The sequence below is a fragment of the Anomaloglossus baeobatrachus genome, chromosome 4, assembly GCF_048569485.1.
Source record: "Anomaloglossus baeobatrachus isolate aAnoBae1 chromosome 4, aAnoBae1.hap1, whole genome shotgun sequence".
In the NCBI taxonomy this organism is placed as follows: Eukaryota; Metazoa; Chordata; class Amphibia; order Anura; family Aromobatidae; genus Anomaloglossus; species Anomaloglossus baeobatrachus.
Window position 1 is genome coordinate 703,608,854 of NC_134356.1, and position 18,915 is coordinate 703,627,768.

The window sequence follows — 18,915 nt, forward strand, 5'->3', positions numbered from 1 at the left end:
AGACAGATGGAGAGAGAGAGAGAGAGAAAGACAGATGGAGAGAGAGAGAGGGAGAGAAGGATAGATGGAGGGGGAGAGAGAGAGGGGAAGACAGATGGAGGGGGGGAGGGAGAGAGAGAGGAAGACAGATGGAGGGGGAGAGAGAGAGAGAGAGAGAGACAGATGGAGAGAGAGAGAGAAAGAGAGATGGAGGGGAGAGACTCAGAGAGAGAGAGAGAGAGAGAGAGAGAGCCAGATGGAGGGGGAGAGAGAGAGAGACACAGATGGAGGGGGAAAGACACAGAGAGAGAGAGAGAGAGAGAGAGAGAGAGCCAGATGGAGGGGGAGAGACTCAGAGAGAGAGAGAGCCATATGGAGGGGTAGAGAGAGAGAGAGACACAGATGGAGGGGGAAAGACACAGAGAGAGAGAGAGAGAGAGAAAGACAGATGGAGAGAGAGGGAGAGAAGGACAGATGGAGGGGGAGAGAGAGAGAGAGCCAGATGGAGGGGAGAAAGAGAGAGAGAGAGAAAGACAGATGGAGGGGGAGAGACAGAGAGGGAGAGAAGGACAGATGGAGGGGGAGAAAGAGAGGGAGAGAGAGGAAGACAGATGGAGGGGGAGAGACTCAGAGAGAGAGAGAGAGAGAGAGAGAGAGAAAGACAGATGGAGGGGGAGAGACTCAGAGAGAGAGAGAGAGAGAGAGGAAGACAGATGGAGGGGGAGAGACAGAGAGAGAGAGAAAGACAGATGGAGGGGGAGAGACTCAGAGAGAGAGAGAGAGAGAGAGAGAGAGAGAGGAAGACAGATGGAGGGGGAGAGACTCAGAGAGAGAGAGAGAGAGAGAGAGAGAGAGAGAGAGAGAGAGAGAGAGGAAGACAGATGGAGGGGGAGAGACTCAGAGAGAGAGAGAGAGAGAGCCAGATGGAGGGGAGAAAGAGAGAGAGAGAGAGAGAGAGAGAGAGAGAAAAAAAGACAGATGGAGGGGGAGAAACTCAGAGAGACAGAAAAAGAGAGAAAGATGGAGGGGGAGAGAGAGACAGACAGAATAACAGGTGGAGGTAGAAGAGACAGACATCCTAATTCTATGGAGAATACGTAGCAAAGCTAAAGGCACAAAGGCAGCGGATTACTGCAGAGAGGAGGAGGCGTGCTGAGGGCGGGTCCGGTTGCTTCCTCTATCGTGCTGTGCGTTCGTCCCATCACCGCTGTGTCCGGATCATATCGGCGGCAGATACTGCTGGACTTTCCGCCGCTCGGTGATGCGCCGTTACCATGGTGATAACAGAGTAATAACCTTTATTGTCAGTATATATAATATAATAGACTAGTCGGTAGAAAACACGGCAGCTCATACAGATAAGTGTAAACGTCAGAGTACATGAGTGGGGAGGGGGACACGGGTGTAAACTGCAGATATGAAGATGGCGGCAGCACAAGGCGGCATTAGCCGATCACCGTGTGGCGCTCCTTCTTACTTCTTGACCTCTCAAAGAACGCGTAATCCTGGAAAGAGAGGAAAAATATGGTGTCACCAAGGACGAATCCACCGGAGGGCAGACAAAGACATAGTCGTGTGCCACGGATACTGCGGCCACCACGTATATGGCAACCACAGCCCACACCAACCAATAGAGCGCAACATTAATAGCCACATCTCACATAGTACAGAGTGATGGATACATGGTATATTACACAAATGCTGATAATGATACACACAGTATATACAGTACCGACCAAAAGTTTGGACACACCTTCTCATTCAAAAAGTTTTCTTTATTTTCATGACTCTGAAAATTGTAGATTCACATTGAAGGCATCAAAACTATGAATTACGACATGTGGAATGCAAAGAAGATCTGGGCGGTCGGGGAGACGCCAGGGAGTGTCGCCGAGAAGTTGGAGAAGCTCTGGGTACCAGACTCTCCTGGGCCATTCCAGGGCCACGAGGATCACCGGGATTCCCTCCGCTTTGATTTTCTTGATTACTCTCGGAATGAGAGAAAACGGAGGGAAGATGTAGGGCAGGCGAAACTGCGACCACGGAAAGACTAGAGCGTTGGAGCCGAGCGCTAGCGGGTCTCTCGACTGGGATATGAAGGGATGTATTTTGGCGTTCATCCGAGACGCCATGGAGGTCCACATCTGGGAGTGGAGGGACCATTCCCCTGCCGCTAGACCTTGCCTGCTGAGGAAGTCTGCGGCCCAGTTGTCTACCCCCGGAATATGGACAGCTGAAATAATGGGAATGTGCATCTCTGCCTATCTCCTCTGAATCCTGGATACTTCTTTCATCACTGCCCTGCTGCGAGTTCCTCCCTGATGGTTGATGTAAGCCACAGCCGTGGCATTGTCTGACTGGATCCGAACAGGGAGGCCCAATAGCAAGGGCTGAAAGTTCTGAAGGGCCAGAAATATGGCTCTGATCTCTAGAACGTTGATATGAAGGGAGCGCTCGGAAGGAGACCGGCATCCGTGAACAGTGTGGTGGAGAAACACCGCCCCCAGCCTAACAGGATGGCATCCGTCGTGACTACTTGCCAGTGGACAGGGCGGAAGGACTTCCCTTGAGATAGGGATGAGGCTTGAGTCCAACAGACGAGGGAGCTGAGCGCAGACCGAGATAGGCGGACTGACCGGTCTAGGGAAGCTGGATTCTTGTCCCAGGAGGATAGAAGATCCAGTTGTAGAGGGCGCAGATGGAATTGGGCAAAAGACACGGCTTCCATGACTGCCACCATCTTGCCTAACACTCTCATCCCATTCCGAAGGGATGTGGGACGGCGGGAGCGGAGGGATTGGGCGGCCCGGATCAGGGAAGACCTCTTGTCTTCTGGAAGAAAAACCGGGACTGAGCCGTGTCTATCAGCATACCTAAAAAGGTGATGCGCTGATGAGGAATGAGGGATGACTTGTTGAAGTTGATAAGCCACCCTAGGCTTGACAGCGTGTCTAGGCAAATCTGCACACTTTCTGAGCAAACTTGAGGCGAGCTCCCCTTGACAAGTAGGTCGCTCAGATAGGGAACGACCAGGGCGCCTCTGGGGTGCAAAATGGACATGACAGCCGCCATGACCTTTGTGAAGACCCGAGGCGCAGTGGCCAGTCCAAAGGGGAGGGCCCTGAATAGGAAATGACAGTGTCCTACGGCAAAACGAAGGAACCGTTGATGAGAGACACATATGGGAATGTATAAATAAGCATCTTGAACGTCTATGGAAGCTAGGAATTCTCCCGGTTCCATGGCGGCTAGCACTGCTCTTAATGATTCCATTCGGAAGGTCTGAATCCGTACGGACCTGTTTAGCCTTTTGAGGTCCAAGATAGGGCGGACAGAGCCATCTTTTTTGGGAACGACAAAAAGGTTTGAATAGAAACCTTTGCCGCGCTGTTCCAGGGGCACTGGAATTATAACATTTGCTTTCTGTAAGGAGGCTATGGCCTGAAATAAGGCCTGGCTTTGCGTTTTGGACTTTGGAAGACGAGAACACAGAAACCTGTTGGCCGGCAGGGAATGGAAATCGATCTTGTAACCTGAGGTGACGATTTCTCGAACCCAAGCATCGTGAGTGTGGTCTAGCCAGATATCCCGAAAAAGCAGAAGCCGCCCTCCCACAGGAATCGGATCTGAGGGATACCTGGCGTCATGCTGAGGGGGCCTGTACAGGGCGAGGTCCCTTAGGTTTAGGTTGCTTGCAGTGGGAACGCCAGGAAGAGCCCCTTGAGGGACCGGATCCACGAGCTGAGCATTGGGATGATCCTTGTGCTGATGGTTTTTGGGCAGTGGGCCGAAAGGACTGCCTGCGCCAAGAAGATTTTTTTAAAATTTCTGGATACAGGCCGCTTTTGTGGTAGAATGGTACTTTTTCCACCCGTCGTCTCAGATATGAGTTTGTCCAGGGATTCTCCAAACAGACGAAGGTCATGGAAGGGGAGTGTGGACAGGGATTTCTTGGAGGCACTGTCCGCATTCCATATCTTTAGCCAAAGGACTCTGCGGGCAAAGACAGCATTGGCTGCAAAATAATTAGAGGCTAGAGAGAACAAATCAAGGATCTCAAAAGCCTCTAGAGGAATATTACAAGAGCGAAGCATCCTGCGTAGGTTCTTACTCCACACACCTATTGCTCTCGTGACCCATGTCAAGGCAAACAGGGGACGAAGAGAGGAGCACGAAGCCTGGAAAATAGATTTGACCGCAGCATCGACTGCGCGGTCGGACGAATCCTTGAGAGACGCGTTGTCTGAAAGAGACATAACCGTGTGTTTAGCCAGCCTGGAAACTGGCGGATCCACAACGGGGGGTACTGACCAGGTCTTAACCATTTCAGATGGAAAGGGATAAGCGAATGAAGAGAAGGGTTTTTTATTAAACCTTCTATTAGGGTGATCCCACCGTTTAGATATGATTTGACGAAAAACCAGATCCTGGGCAAAGGAATTAGGAAACTTCTTGGCCCGCTTGATTGCCGACTGAGAAGTCGGGTACGGAGGCTGATCAGAAATCGACAGAGTGATTGACAGCCGAAATTAGTATGTCTTCTATATGCCTAGACTCAGAAGGGACATCTGAATCAGAATCTTGGGAATTGTGACTACTAAAAGCCACGGAGCCTGGGTCAGACTGGCCATCGTCCGAGTCAGAAGAGGCGTAGAGGTCGCAATGGCACCTTTTGGAAACAGCCTTTTTACGTTCTGGGGAAGAGAGACCAGACGAAGCAGGCGGGCTCCTCTGAGGGAGCTGAGCCGGGGGAAGGCTGTGGGAGCCTGAGGACGGCTGGGATATCTGAGCGGCAAGGTCATCTAACCTTTTAGACATTAGAAGAGCCCATGCAGGAATAACGTCATCAGACGGGGTGCTGCCTGGCCGGTGGCTGGAGCAGAATCCAAAGACTGCGCGGCCTCCTGGTCAGACAACGGGGTCTGTTGTAACACGGTAGTAGGGGCATCGCAGCCCCGGCATAGTGGATAGCTTCGGCCATTAGAAAACGAGCGTCCACAGGTGGTACAGGCATAGTACAGGTCAGTAGAGGACGCCTGGGAAGCTTTATCACCCTTGCGGTTACGCATGTCAGCAACAGAGTCCTACAGCCCTATAGGTGATAGGGATACTGTTTCTATGAGTGAGGAGCCACTAGCAGTATTATACAGTGACTGCTATGCACAGCCGGTATATACCGTAGCAAAATGGCATATACTGTCAAACAGCCGGCATATACCTGCAAGCAGAGCCAGTATATACCGCTAATAGCTGATATACACAGCTAGCCAGCAGACACACACCGCTAGAGAGACAGCGATATACCGCTGAGCAGAGCGGTATATAGTGCTGCAGAAGTGCAGAGCCAAGGAGGCGATCTCACCCGTGTCTGCTCCCCATGTGGAAAATGGCGTCCAGTGTTCCTGGCAGCATGGAGGAGAAAGACGGCCCCCGGAGACTGATTGGTCCCAGGGCTGGGACTAAGCGTGACGGCCAATCGGAAAGGAGCTGCTCCTGAGTGAGGGAGCGGCTTCCAGAGCAGTGAGAGGGGGCGTTGCTAGAATGCAGGCCGAAGCCGGGGGCTAAATTAATGATGCTTCCCCGGGATCACGGCCTGCATCGCCCCACCGGCGCCTTTTTAGGCGGCGGTTTGGATGCAGGGGACAGATGACACGTCGTCTCCCCACCTGCTCCTGGCTCCGTCTGAAGACGCGTCGGTGATGGATGCGGGGATCTCGGGGATGCATCTTCGGCTCAAGGCTGAAGCAGGTCCTCGGCTCTGCTAACCCTCTGGAGCTACCTTGGTGTGCGGTGCTTCCAGGGAGCCTGGAGGGGTACACAAACCCGACCACTTGGGCGCGAGGGAAGACTGACTGCTTGTGCACGCCAGGTTTCCTCTGCCCGTATACGGGGTAACGGGGGTGGCAAGGCACCCTGGTATTGCCCCATAATAAAAATAGGAAAAAACAAAATAAAAATAATCTGGCCTGGGGCTCAGTCCAGACATGTCAGCCTCCCTGCTGACACTAGAAAAAACTGAGCTAGTTCCCGCCTAGCTGGGGTATATGCTGTGGGGGGAGGAGCTAACACTTTTTCAATCTAGTGTCACGCCTCCCCTGGAGACACCATAATACCCACTGTCTGGACCCCCCCAATGAAAAGGCGAGAAAGGAACAGTATATATATAGTATGGAGGGATGGATATGTGGTATATTATACAACTGCTGATAATGATATAAACAGTATATATAATATGGAGTCATCGATACATGGTATATTACACAGCTGCTGAAAATGTTATATATCGTACTGGTATATATATAGTATGGAGTGATGGATACATTTTATATTACACAACTGTTGACAATGATATATAGTCTGGAGTGATAGATATGTGGTACATTACATAACTGTTGATAATGGCATCCAAAGTATATCTAATATGGATTGATGGATATGTGATATATTACACAACTGCTGATAATAACATACAGTATATATAGAATAGAATGATGGATATGTGATATATTACACAACTGCTGATAATAACATGCAGTATATATAGAATAGAATGATGGATATGTGGTATATTACACATCTGCTGATAATAACATACAGTATATATAGAATAGAATGATGGATATGTGGTATATTACACATCTGCTGATAATAACATATACAGTATATATACTGTAGTATGCAGTGGTGAATATGTGGTATATTACCCAACTGCTGATAATGATATAAAAAGTATGTATAGTATGGAGTGATGGATATGTGATATATTACACAACTGCTGATAATAACATACAGTATATATAGAATAGAATGATGGATATGTGGTATATTACACATCTGCTGATAATAACATATACAGTATATATACTGTAGTATGCAGTGGTGAATATGTGGTATATTACCCAACTGCTGATAATGATATAAAAAGTATGTATAGTATGGAGTGATGGATATGTGATATATTACACAACTGCTGATAATAACATACAGTATATATAGAATAGAATGATGGATATGTGGTATATTACACATCTGCTGATAATAACATATACAGTATATATACTGTAGTATGCAGTGGTGAATATGTGGTATATTACCCAACTGCTGATAATGATATAAAAAGTATGTATAGTATGGAGTGATGGATATGTGATATATTACACAACTGCTGATAATAACATACAGTATATATAGAATAGAATGATGGATATGTGATATATTACACAACTGCTGATAATAACATGCAGTATATATAGAATAGAATGATGGATATGTGGTACATTACACATCTGCTGATAATGACATATACAGTATATATTACGTAGTATGCAGTGGTGGATATGTGGTATATTACCCAACTGCTGGTAATGATATACACAGTATACATAGTATGGAGTGATGGATACATGGTATATTGCACAACTGCTGATAATGACACATAGTACACAGTGGGAAAAAAAGTCATTATTCAGCCCAATTGTGCAGGTTCTCCCACTTATAAGGATGAGATTTGCCTGTAACTGACATCAGAGGTGACCACGACTAGGAGAGGATTGTCTGATTTATAAATACTCTGCACATTATTACAGGAAATAAAGGCCGCTTTACACACTGCGATATCGGTACCGATATCGCCAGCGTGCGTACCCGCTCCCATCGGTTGTGCGACACAGGCAAATCTCTGCCCGTGTCGCACAACATCGCCCGGACTTACCTTCCTTGCGACGTCGCTGTGACCAGCGAACCGCCTTCTTTCTAAGGGGGCGGTTCGTTCAACGTCACAGCGACGTCACAGCTGCGTCACTGAACCACCGCCCAATAGAAGCGGAGGGGCGGAGATGAGTGGGACGAACATCCCGCCCACCTCCTTCCTTCCGCATTGTGGCCGGGAGGCAGGTAAGGAGACCTTTCCCGTTCCTGCGGTGTCACACGGAGCGATGTGTGCTGCCACAGGAACGAGGAACAACCTCATTACTGCTGCAGTAACGATATTTGAGAATGGACCCCCATGTCACCGATGAGCGATTTTGCACGTTTTTGCAACGATGCAAAATCGCTCATAGGTGTCACACGCAACGGCATCGCTAATGCGGCCGGATGTGCGTCACAAAATCCGTGACCCCAACGAGATAACTTGAGCGATGTTGCAGCGTGTAAAGCCCGCTTTAGTATCTGACACAATAAAAATCAAAACTGAATATTTGGTAGAATCTTTGCAGTTACAGAGGTCAGACGTTTCCGGTAGATCTTCACCAGGTTTACACACACTGCCGTAAGGGTTTTGGTGACGCCTCCATACAGATCTTCTCCACATCTTTCAGGTCACTCCTCCATACAGATCTTCTCCACATCTTTCAGGTCACTCCTCCATACAGATCTTCTCCACATCTTTCAGGTCACTCCTCCATACAGATCTTCTCCACATCTTTCAGGTCACGCCTCCATACAGATCTTCTCCACATCTTTCAGGTCACTCCTCCATACAGATCTTCTCCAGATCTTTCAGGTCACTCCTCCAAACAGATCTTCTCCACATCTTTCAGGTCTCTCCTCCATACAGATCTTCTCCACATCTTTCAGGTCACTCCTCCATACAGATCTTCTCCACATCTTTCAGGTCTCTCCTCCATACAGATCTTCTCCAGATCTTTCAGGTCACTCCTCCATACAGATCTTCTCCACATCTTTCAGGTCTCTCCTCCATACAGATCTTCTCCAGATCTTTCAGGTCACTCCTCCATACACATCTTCTCCAGATCTTTCAGGTCTGTCCTCCATACAGATCTTCTCCAGATCTCTCTGGTCACTCCTCCATACAGATCTTCTCCACATCTTTCAGGTCACTCCTCCATACAGATCTTCTCCACATCTTTCAGGTCACTCCTCCATACAGATCTTCTCCACATCTTTCAGGTCTCTCCTCCATACAGATCTTCTCCAGATCTTTCAGGTCACTCCTCCATACAGATCTTCTCCACATCTTTCAGGTCTCTCCTCCATACAGATCTTCTCCAGATCTTTCAGGTCACTCCTCCATACAGATCTTCTCCAGATCTTTCAGGTCACTCCTCCATACAGATCTTCTCCAGATCTTTCAGGTCACTCCTCCATACAAATCTTCTCCAGATCTTTAAGGTCACTCCTCCATACAGATCTTCTCCAGATCTTTCAGGTCACTCCTCCATACACAGATCTTCTCCACATCTTTCAGATCTCTCCTCCATACAGATCCTCTCCAGATCTCTCAGATCACTCCTCCATACAGATCCTCTCCAGATCTTTCAGGTCACTCCTCCATACAGATCTTCTCCAGATCTTTCAGGTCACTCCTCCATACAGATCTTCTCCAGATCTTTCAGATCACTCCATACAGATCCTCTCCAGATCTTTCAGATCACTCCTCCATACAGATCCTCTCCAGATCTTTCAGGTCACTCCTCCATACAGATCTTCTCCAGATCTTTCAGGTCACTCCTCCATATAGATTCTCTCCAGATCTTTCAGATCTCTCCTCCATACAGATACTCTCCAGATCTTTCAGGTCACTCCTCCATACAGATCTTCTCCAGATCTTTCAGGTCACTCCTCCATATAGATTCTCTCCAGATCTTTCAGATCTCTCCTCCATACAGATACTCTCCAGATCTTTCAGGTCACTCCTCCATACAGATCTTCTCCAGATCTTTCAGGTCACTCCTCCATACAGATCTTCTTCGGAGTTTTCAGGTCACTCCTCCATACAGATCTTCCAGGTTTCGTGGCTGTCACTGGACAACATTGAGTTTCAGCTCCTCTAGAGATTTTCTATTGCGTTAAAGTCTGGAGACTGGCTAGGCCACTCCAGGACCTTGGAATGCATCTTATGGAGCCGCTCCTTAGTTGTTCTGGCTGTGTGTTTCAGCTGATTTTCATGCTGGAAGACCCAGCCATGACCCACCTTCAATGCTCTTCCTGAGGGAAGGAGGTTGCTGGTCAAAATCTCACTCACGACACTTGACCCCTTCCACCCTCCCTTCTTTACAGTGCAATCGTCCTGTCCCCTTTCCAGAAAAAAAACCTCCCCCCAAAGTATGTTTCTACACCGTCGTGTGAGGACATCAACTCTATTAGAATATTGTCACAGCCAGGTGCTTTGCTTTTTGACAGGAGCTTTATTGCAGTAATGACTTCTTCAGGATGCTCAGCTCTCTATCATTTCCAGTCTCAGTTTCTTCGTGTATCCCTGAGTCTTTCTTGTACAGGTGCTCGGTGTATACTTTCCATTCTTCCTTGATCTCTTCTGGCTCGGTTACTTTCTTCCCGTTGGTGTCTCCCCACAGTCGCACTCTTGGTTGAAGCTTTCATCATCTCTGATGTCTGGTGCCTTCTGGTCTTGCCCTTGTTCGTTTTTGATCTCTATACATGTCTTTTGGTTATATAGTTGTTTGCTCAAATGGCTCTTTGGTCTTTTGCTGATGTGGTCTATGTCCTGCTTGTTACCTTGTGGTTTTACCTTGTGGTTTTGCGATTTGTCTTTATTAGATGATCTTCTTCAGTTATGTTGGTCAAATTGAAGTTGGAATCGACCTGTTTTCTAGTCCTTTTGCGCAGCCTGACTTTATTCTTTGCTGTCAAAGGTTCATGATCAGCTAATGGCCTGGCTTCAAAGTAATGATCGACGATCTCCACCGCTGGCGAGCATAAGTAGCCAATCTGATTCTTATTGGCCCGATTCTATGATCTCCATGAGTAGAGTCTCAGTTTGTGATTTTGGAAGAGGGAGTTCATGGACAGTTGATTTGTCGTACAAAGGTCAATGATTCGTCCTCCAGCCTTGATTTGGTCTAAAGTTTCCAATGATGAATCCTTGTTTGCTGTGGCCAGTCTGGCATTCTAGTCCCCCATGATAATGAGTAAAGGCCCTGTCACACACAGAGATAAATCTGCGGCAGATCTGTGGTTGCAGTGAAATTGTGGACAATCAGTGGCAGGTTTGTGGCTGTGTACAAATGGAACAATATGTCCATGATTTCTCTGCAACCACAGATCTGCCAAAGATTTATCTGTGTGTGTGACAGGGCCTTAAGTCTTGTCCATTTCTTCTGCCGTTGATGGTAGAATTGCTCACCGTCCTCCTCGGAACCTGTTGTCAGTGTGTAGACTGTATACCTGTGACATGGATCGGTTCCTTGTAGTCGTACTAAGATGACCATCACTGACTGCATTGTCTTCAGGACATGGCCGGACAATCTTCGGATGATAATAGAAGGAACACAGTTTCCTCTTTGGTAGAGATAAGTGGACTCGTGGAAGTTCGGTGGGTTCATCCGCACTTTAGATAAAGTTTGGTTTGGGACCCGAACTAGACCTGAACTGTGATGGAAGTCACCAATTGGGCAGTTCAGGTCTCCGTCTACACTTCCGGGTGAGGGTGGGCAGAGTTTTTCCATTTTTTGTGTGGTGCACGCTACAGCCGATCATGCTGTGCGAGACGTCCTGGGCTGAGCACCGAGCGTACCCGAGCAGTTAGCGTACTCAAGGACAATGATGCTCCTGCGAGTGGTGCTCATACGTAAAGCACCAGAACTCAGGGTTTTGGTTTTTTATGATAAGTCGGTGTTTGGCACACTTTGGGTCACTCATGTCTGCTCTTCAGTTATCATTGCCAGAATAGGAGCCCCGATGGTAGTTTGACTTGGAATGTCCGGATTGTGTCCATCTTAGTTCGCTAAGTCCTCTCCGTCTCGGCAGTGACCACCTTCACTTTACCTTGGTTCATGGTTCGCACATTCCAAGTTACAAACTTTATTATATCTTTGCAGCTTTTGACCAAGTGATATCAGCACCGACATGTCCTCAGCCTTGACTGAAACGTGATCACACTCGGGTCCACCATCAGCTCTTCTCCAGGAGCTTGTTAAGGGTCTTCTGACCTATGGGAGCATCTGCCAGCACAGTATTGACTTCTCTTAGCTGTGTTCTCCATTAAGCTTTCTTCTTGACTCTTGACATCATATCAGCAGTTATGTAATATACCGCATATCTATCACTCCTTACTATATATACTGTATATGTCATTATCAGCATGACTCACCATAGGCCTCCATACATGATAACGTCTCACCATAGGCCTCCATACATGATAACATGTCACAGTAAGCCTCCACACATGATAACATCTCACCATAGGCCTCCATACATGATAACGTCTCACCATAGGCCTCCATACATGATAACGTCTCCCAGTAGGCCTCCATACATGATAACATCTCACAGTAGGCCTCCATACATGATAACGTCTCACAGTAAGGGTACCTTCACACTTTAGCGATGCAGCAGCGATCCGACCAGCGATCTGACCTGGTCAGGATCACTGCTGCATCGCTACATGGTCGCTGGTGAGCTGTCAAACAGGCAGATCTCACCAGCGACCAGTGACCAGCCCCCAGCCAGCAGCGACGTGCAAGCAACGCTGCGCTTGCACGGAGCCGGCGTCTGGAAGCTGTGTACACTGGTAACTAAGGTAAAACATCGGGTATGGTTACCCGATGTTTACATTAGTTACCAGCGCACACCGCTTAGCTTAGCGCTGGCTCCTTGCTCTCCTAGCTACAGTACACATCGGGTTAATTAACCCGATGTGTACTGCAGCTACATGTGCAGAGAGCCGGAGCCGGCAGCACAGGCAGCGTGAGAGCTGCGGAGGCTGGTAACTAAGGTAAATATCGGGTAACCACCTTGGTTACCCGATGTTTATCTTGGTTACAGCTTACCGCAGCTGCCAGATGGCGGCTCCTGCTCGCTTCATTTGTCGCTCTCTCGCTGTCACACACAGCGATCTGTGTGTCACAGCAGGAGAGCGCCTTTGAAGAAAACGAACCAGGGCTGTGTGTAACGAGCAGCGATCTCGCAGCAGGGGCCAGATCCAGTGTCACACACAGCGAGATCGCTAATGAGGTCACTGCTGCGTCACAAAAAGCGTGACTCAGCAGCGATCTCGGCAGCGAGCTCGCTGTGTGTGAAGCACCCCTAAGCCTCCACACATGATAAGATCTCACAGTAGGCCTCCACATATGATAAGATCTCACAGTAGGCCTCCACACATGATAAGATCTCACAGTAGGCCTCCACACATGATAAGATCTCACAGTAAGCCTCCATACATGATAACGTTTCACAGCAAGTCTCCATACATGATAACGTCTCATAGTAGGCCTCCACACATGATAAGATCTCACAGTAGGCCTCCACACATGATAAGATCTCACAGTAGGCCTCCACACATGATAAGATCTCACAGTAAGCCTCCATACATGATAACGTCTCACAGTAAGGGGTGCTTCACACACAGCGAGCTCGCTGCCGAGATCGCTGCTGAGTCACGCTTTTTGTGACGCAGCAGTGACCTCATTAGCGATCTCGCTGTGTGTGACACTGGATCTGGCCCCTGCTGCGAGATCGCTGCTCGTTACACACAGCCCTGGTTCGTTTTCTTCAAAGCCGCTCTCCTGCTGTGACACACAGATCGCTGTGTGTGACAGCAAGAGAGCGACAAATGAAGCGAGCAGGGAGCAGGAGCCGGCGTCTGACAGCTGAGGTAAGCTGTATCCAAGATAAATATCGGGTAACCAAGGTGGTTACCCGATATTTACCTTAGTTACCAGCCTCTGCAGCTCTCACGCTGCCTGTGCTGCCGGCTCCGGCTCTCTGCACATGTAGCTGCTGTACACATCGGGTTAATTAACCCGATGTGTACAGCAGCTAGGAGAGCAAGGAGCCAGCGCTAAGCAGTGTGCGCGGCTCCCTGCTCTCTGCACATGTAGCTGCATTACACATCGGGTTAATTAACCCGATGTGTACTGTAGCTAGGAGAGCAAGGAGCCAGCGCTCAGTGTGCGCGACTCCCTGCTCCCTGCACACACAGCTGTGCGCTGGTAACTAATGTAAACATCGGGTAACCATACCCGATGTTTACCTTAGTTACCAGTCTCCGCAGCTTCCAGACGGCAGCTCCGTGCAAGCGCAGCGTCGCTTGCACGTCGCTGCTGGCTGGGGGCTGTTCACTGGTCGCTGGTGAGATCTGCCTGTTTGACAGCTCACCAGCGACCATGTAGCGATGCAGCAGCGATCCTGACCAGGTCAGATCGCTGGTCGGATCGCTGCTGCATCGCTAAGTGTGAAGGTACCCTAAGCCTCTTTTTGTGATGATATTTCCTCATTATCTCGGCAACCTGGCAGGTTGTGTAATGACTCATGGTCCCCATACACTCATTCTTCTGGTAGGCATGCCCCATATAATATTTCTCACCAGTAAGAAGCAGGCACCGATGAGCACGGCCTTCATCTTTACATCCAGATCTTTGGGGAACTGGATTCCAAAGTTATCGGCATCTGTGAATATTTCCTTGGGTAGCCCACTCCACTGCTTACTGATTCGGCCCACGCTGCGTGACTCGCATAGTGGTTTAACCTGGAGAAAGAGTGGGGGGATGAAATGGCATCAATGGATGAAAAGATGTGTGGGAGGCAAAACGAACAGTGAGGGTGAGAGGAGGAAGAATGCCCGGACTAGCTGGACACACCGGCTGTGGTAAAGACGAAGAGAATACTACATGAGGAACATGAGGACAAGGCTCTGGAGGATGGTGGACCGCTGAAGAGAAGGAGGCAACTAAGGAGGAAACCAAGGAAGTGAAGAAAGAAGAAGAGAAGGAGGAGGCAGAGGAGGAAGGACAGATGAAGCGCAAGGCACAGCATGGAGGAGGAAGATGAGATGGCGCGCAAGGCACAGCATGGAGGAGGAAGATGAGATGGCGAGCAAGGCACAGCATGGAGGAGGAAGATGAGATGGCGAGCAAGGCACAGTATGGAGGAGGAAGATGAGATGGCGAGCAAGGCACAGCATGGAGGAGGAAGATGAGATGGCGAGCAAGGCACAGCATGGAGGAGAAAGATGAGATGGCGAGCAAGGCACAGTATGGAGGAGGAAGATGAGATGGCGAGCAAGGCACAGCATGGAGGAGGAAGATGAGATGGCGAGCAAGGCACAGCATGGAGGAGGAAGATGAGATGGAGCGCAAGGCACAGCATGGAGGAGGAAGATGAGATGGAGCGCAAGGCACAGCATGGAGGAGGAAGATGAGATGGCGAGCAAGGCACAGCATGGAGGAGGAAGATGAGATGGCGAGCAAGGCACAGCATGGAGGAGGAAGAGGAGGAAGGACAGATGGAGAGTATGGCACAGCATGGAGGAGAAAGATGAGATGGAGCGCAAGGCACATTATGGAGGAGACAGAGGAGAAAGACGAGATGGAGTTCTTCCATTTCCATACTCTGTAGAAGAGCATGCAGGAGGAAGATAACGAGAAGAAGAGCATGGAGAATGAAGACTCTAGAAGACAAGTCGTAGGACACTGATGGATATAAAGGAAGAAGGATAAAGAAGAGATGCAGGACACAGACAACATGGAGGAGGAGGAGGAGGAAGATCAAGTGAGAATTGTTATTATATAAAGTTGGTGGAGGAGCGCGGTGCAGTCAGCAGAAGATTTGAGGAGAAGCTTGGACACCTCCATCCTCACCTGGAAATTCACATCTCCGCAACAACTGGACATCAGACATGGCCCGACCACCTTCAGCACCGGCTCCCGGCTCTCGGTGAGGAGGCAATACTTAGGGACAAAAGGATGCCAGCTCTGCACAATGTACCCAATAGTGTGACCCGGGGGGCTCTGAACCTCGAGCTGTGGACATAGAGACAAGGCATTCAGAGGGTGGGGAGCAGAGCTGTGAATGCGAGGAGCAGTAGAGTGCTACCGGATGGCGGTGTAGAGCAGAGGTTACCTCTTGTAAACAGCAGGGGAAGCAGCAGCTGGTACATTTCAGGGGGCGGATGAAGTGGATGACCTCCCGTCCAGTGTAGTCGCACACCTGCAGGGTTAGCGGGCGGAGAGACCCGCAGCACCACCGGGCGCACACTGTACTCCTCTCCTGCGCAGTGAAGATCCGCTGACCCATGATATTTCGTAACTCATACTGATTGCACGTCTCAAAGCCCGTGACCGCTGGAAAAGAAGAGGGGACAGGTCACTGCAGGATGAGGGTCTATCACATAGGAGGGTAGGGGGATGAGAAAAGTATGTGCCCCCTCCTGACCCCGGTGTTGGGGAGACGCCGGGCTCACAGTCTCCATTATAGGAGGGGGCGGGGGTCCGGGGTCACAGTCTCCATTATAGGATGGGGCGGGGGTCCGGGCTCACAGTCTCCATTATAGGAGGGGGCGGGGGTCCGGGCTCACAGTCTCCATTATAGGATGGGGTCCAGGCTTACAGTCTCCATTATAGGATGGGGCGGGGGTCCGGGCTCACAGTCTCCATTATAGGATGGGGCGGGGGTCCGGGCTCACAGTCTCCATTATAGGATGGGGAGGGGGTCCGGGCTCACAGTCTCCATTATAGGATGGGGCGGGGGTCCGGGCTCACAGTCTCCATTAAAGGATGGGGAGGGGGTCCGGGCTCACAATCTCCATTATAGGACGGGGAAGGGGTCTGGGCTCACAGTCTCCATTATAGGAGGGGCGGGGGTCCGGGCTCACAGTCTCCATTATAGGAGGGGCGGGGGTCCGGGCTCACAGTCTCCATTATAGGACGGGGCAGGGGTCTGGCCTCACAGTCTCCATTATAGGAGGGGCGGGGGTCCGGGCTCACAGTCTCCATTATAGGAGGGGCGGAGGTCCGGGCTCACAGTCTCCATTATAGGAGGGGGCGGGGGTCCGGGCTCACAGTCTCCATTATAGGAGGGGCGGAGGTCCGGGCTCACAGTCTCCATTATAGGATGGGGCGGGGGTCCGGGGTCACAGTCTCCATTATAGGATGGGGAGGGGGTCCGGGCACACAGTCTCCATTATAGGATGGGGAGGGGGTCCGGGCTCACAGTCTCCATTATAGGATGGGGTCCAGGCTTACAGTCTCCATTATAGGATGGGGCGGGGGTCCGGGCTCACAGTCTCCATTATAGGATGGGGCGGGGGTCCGGGCTCACAGTCTCCATTATAGGATGGGGCGGGGGTCCGGGCTCACAGTCTCCATTATAGGATGGGGCGGGGGTCCGGGCTCACAGTCTCCATTATAGGATGGGGAGGGGGTCCGGGCTCACAATCTCCATTATAGGACGGGGCAGGGTTCTGGGCTCACAGTCTCCATTATAGGAGGGGCGGGGGTCCGGGCTCACAGTCTCCATTATAGGAGGGGGCGGGGGTCCGGGCTCACAGTCTCCATTATAGGAGGGGGCGGGGGTCCGGGCTCACAGTCTCCATTATAGGAGGGGGCGGGGGTCCGGGCTCACAGTCTCTATTATAGGAGGGGGTGGGGGTCCGGGCTCACAGTCTCCATTATAGGAGGGGGCGGGGGTCCGGGCTCACAGTCTCCATTATAGGAGGGGGAGGGGGTCCGGGCTCACAGTCTCCATTATAGGATGGGGTCCAAGCTTACAGTCTCCATTATAGGATGGGGCGGGGGTCCGGGCTCACAGTCTCCATTATAGGATGGGGCGGGGGTCCAGGCTCACAGTCTCCATTATAGGATGGGGAGGGGGTCCGGGCTCACAGTCTCCATTATAGGATGGGGCGGGGGTCCGGGCTCACAGTCTCCATTATAGGATGGGGAGGGGGTCCGGGCTCACAATCTCCATTATAGGACGGGGCAGGGGTCTGGGCTCACAGTCTCCATTATAGGAGGGGCGGGGGTCCGGGCTCACAGTCTCCATTATAGGAGGGGCGGGGTCCGGGCTCACAGTCTCCATTATAGGAGGGGCGGGGGTCCGGGCTCACAGTCTCCATTATAGGAGGGGCGGAGGTCCGGGCTCACAGTCTCCATTATAGGATGGGGCGGGGGTCCGGGGTCACAGTCTCCATTATAGGATGGGGAGGGGGTCCGGGCACACAGTCTCCATTATAGGATGGGGAGGGGGTCCGGGCTCACAGTCTCCATTATAGGATGGGGTCCAGGCTTACAGTCTCCATTATAGGATGGGGCGGGGGTCCGAGCTCACAGTCTCCATTATAGGATGGGGCGGGGGTCCGGGCTCACAGTCTCCATTATAGGATGGGGAGGGGGTCCGGGCTCACAATCTCCATTATAGGACGGGGCAGGGGTCTGGGCTCACAGTCTCCATTATAGGAGGGGCGGGGGTCCGGGCTCACAGTCTCCATTATAGGAGGGGCGGGGGTCCGGGCTCACAGTCTCCATTATAGGAGGGGCGGAGGTCCGGGCTCACAGTCTCCATTATAGGAGGGGGTGGGGGTCCGGGCTCACAGTCTCCATTATAGGAGGGGGCGGGGGTCCGGGTTCACAGTCTCCATTATAGGAGGGGGCGGGGGTCCGGGCTCACAGTCTCCATTATAGGAGGGGGCGGGGGTCCGGGCTCACAGTCTCCATTATAAGAGGGGGCGGGGGTCCGGGCTCACAGTCTCCATTATAGGAGGGGGCGGGGGTCCGGGCTCACAGTCTCCATTATAGGATGGGGCGGGGGTCCGGGCTCACAGTCTCCATTATAGGATGGGGCGGGGGTCCTGGCTCACAGTCTCCATTATAGGATGGGGCGGGGGTCCGGGGTCACAGTCTCCATTATAGGAGGGGGCGGGGGTCCGGGCTCACAGTCTCCATTATAGGATGGGGCAGGGGTCCGGGCTCACAGTCTCCATTATAGAATGGGGCGGGGGTCCGGGCTCACAGTCTCCATTATAGGAGGGGGCGGGGGTCCGGGCTCACAATCTCCATTATAAAATGGGGCGGGGGTCCGGGGTCACAGTCTCCATTATAGGAGGGGGCGGGGGTCCTGGCTCACAGTCTCCATTATAGGATGGGGCTGGGGTCCTATCTCACAGTCTCCATTATAGGATGGGCAGGGGTCCGGGGTCACAGTCTCCATTATTTGATGGGGCGGGGGTCCGGCCTCACAGTC

The 18,915-nt window shown here is 51.0% G+C and overlaps 1 protein-coding gene across 1 annotated transcript in view; it reads right to left on the reverse strand.

Moving 5' to 3' along the window:
• Nucleotides 1-1,260: 1,260 nt before the first annotated feature.
• LOC142304424 (phospholipid scramblase 1-like) overlaps nucleotides 1,261-18,915 on the reverse strand; it is a 33,624-nt gene continuing 15,969 nt past the window's right edge. Inside the window, exons 5-8 of the mRNA XM_075346763.1 lie at nucleotides 15,799-16,019; nucleotides 15,537-15,698; nucleotides 14,264-14,425; nucleotides 1,261-1,484 (exon numbers count right to left, since the gene is read on the reverse strand). Of these exons, the coding sequence (XP_075202878.1) occupies nucleotides 1,425-1,484; nucleotides 14,264-14,425; nucleotides 15,537-15,698; nucleotides 15,799-16,019 (605 nt within the window). The 3' untranslated portion in view covers nucleotides 1,261-1,424. The remainder of the gene's footprint in view (nucleotides 1,485-14,263; nucleotides 14,426-15,536; nucleotides 15,699-15,798; nucleotides 16,020-18,915) is intronic.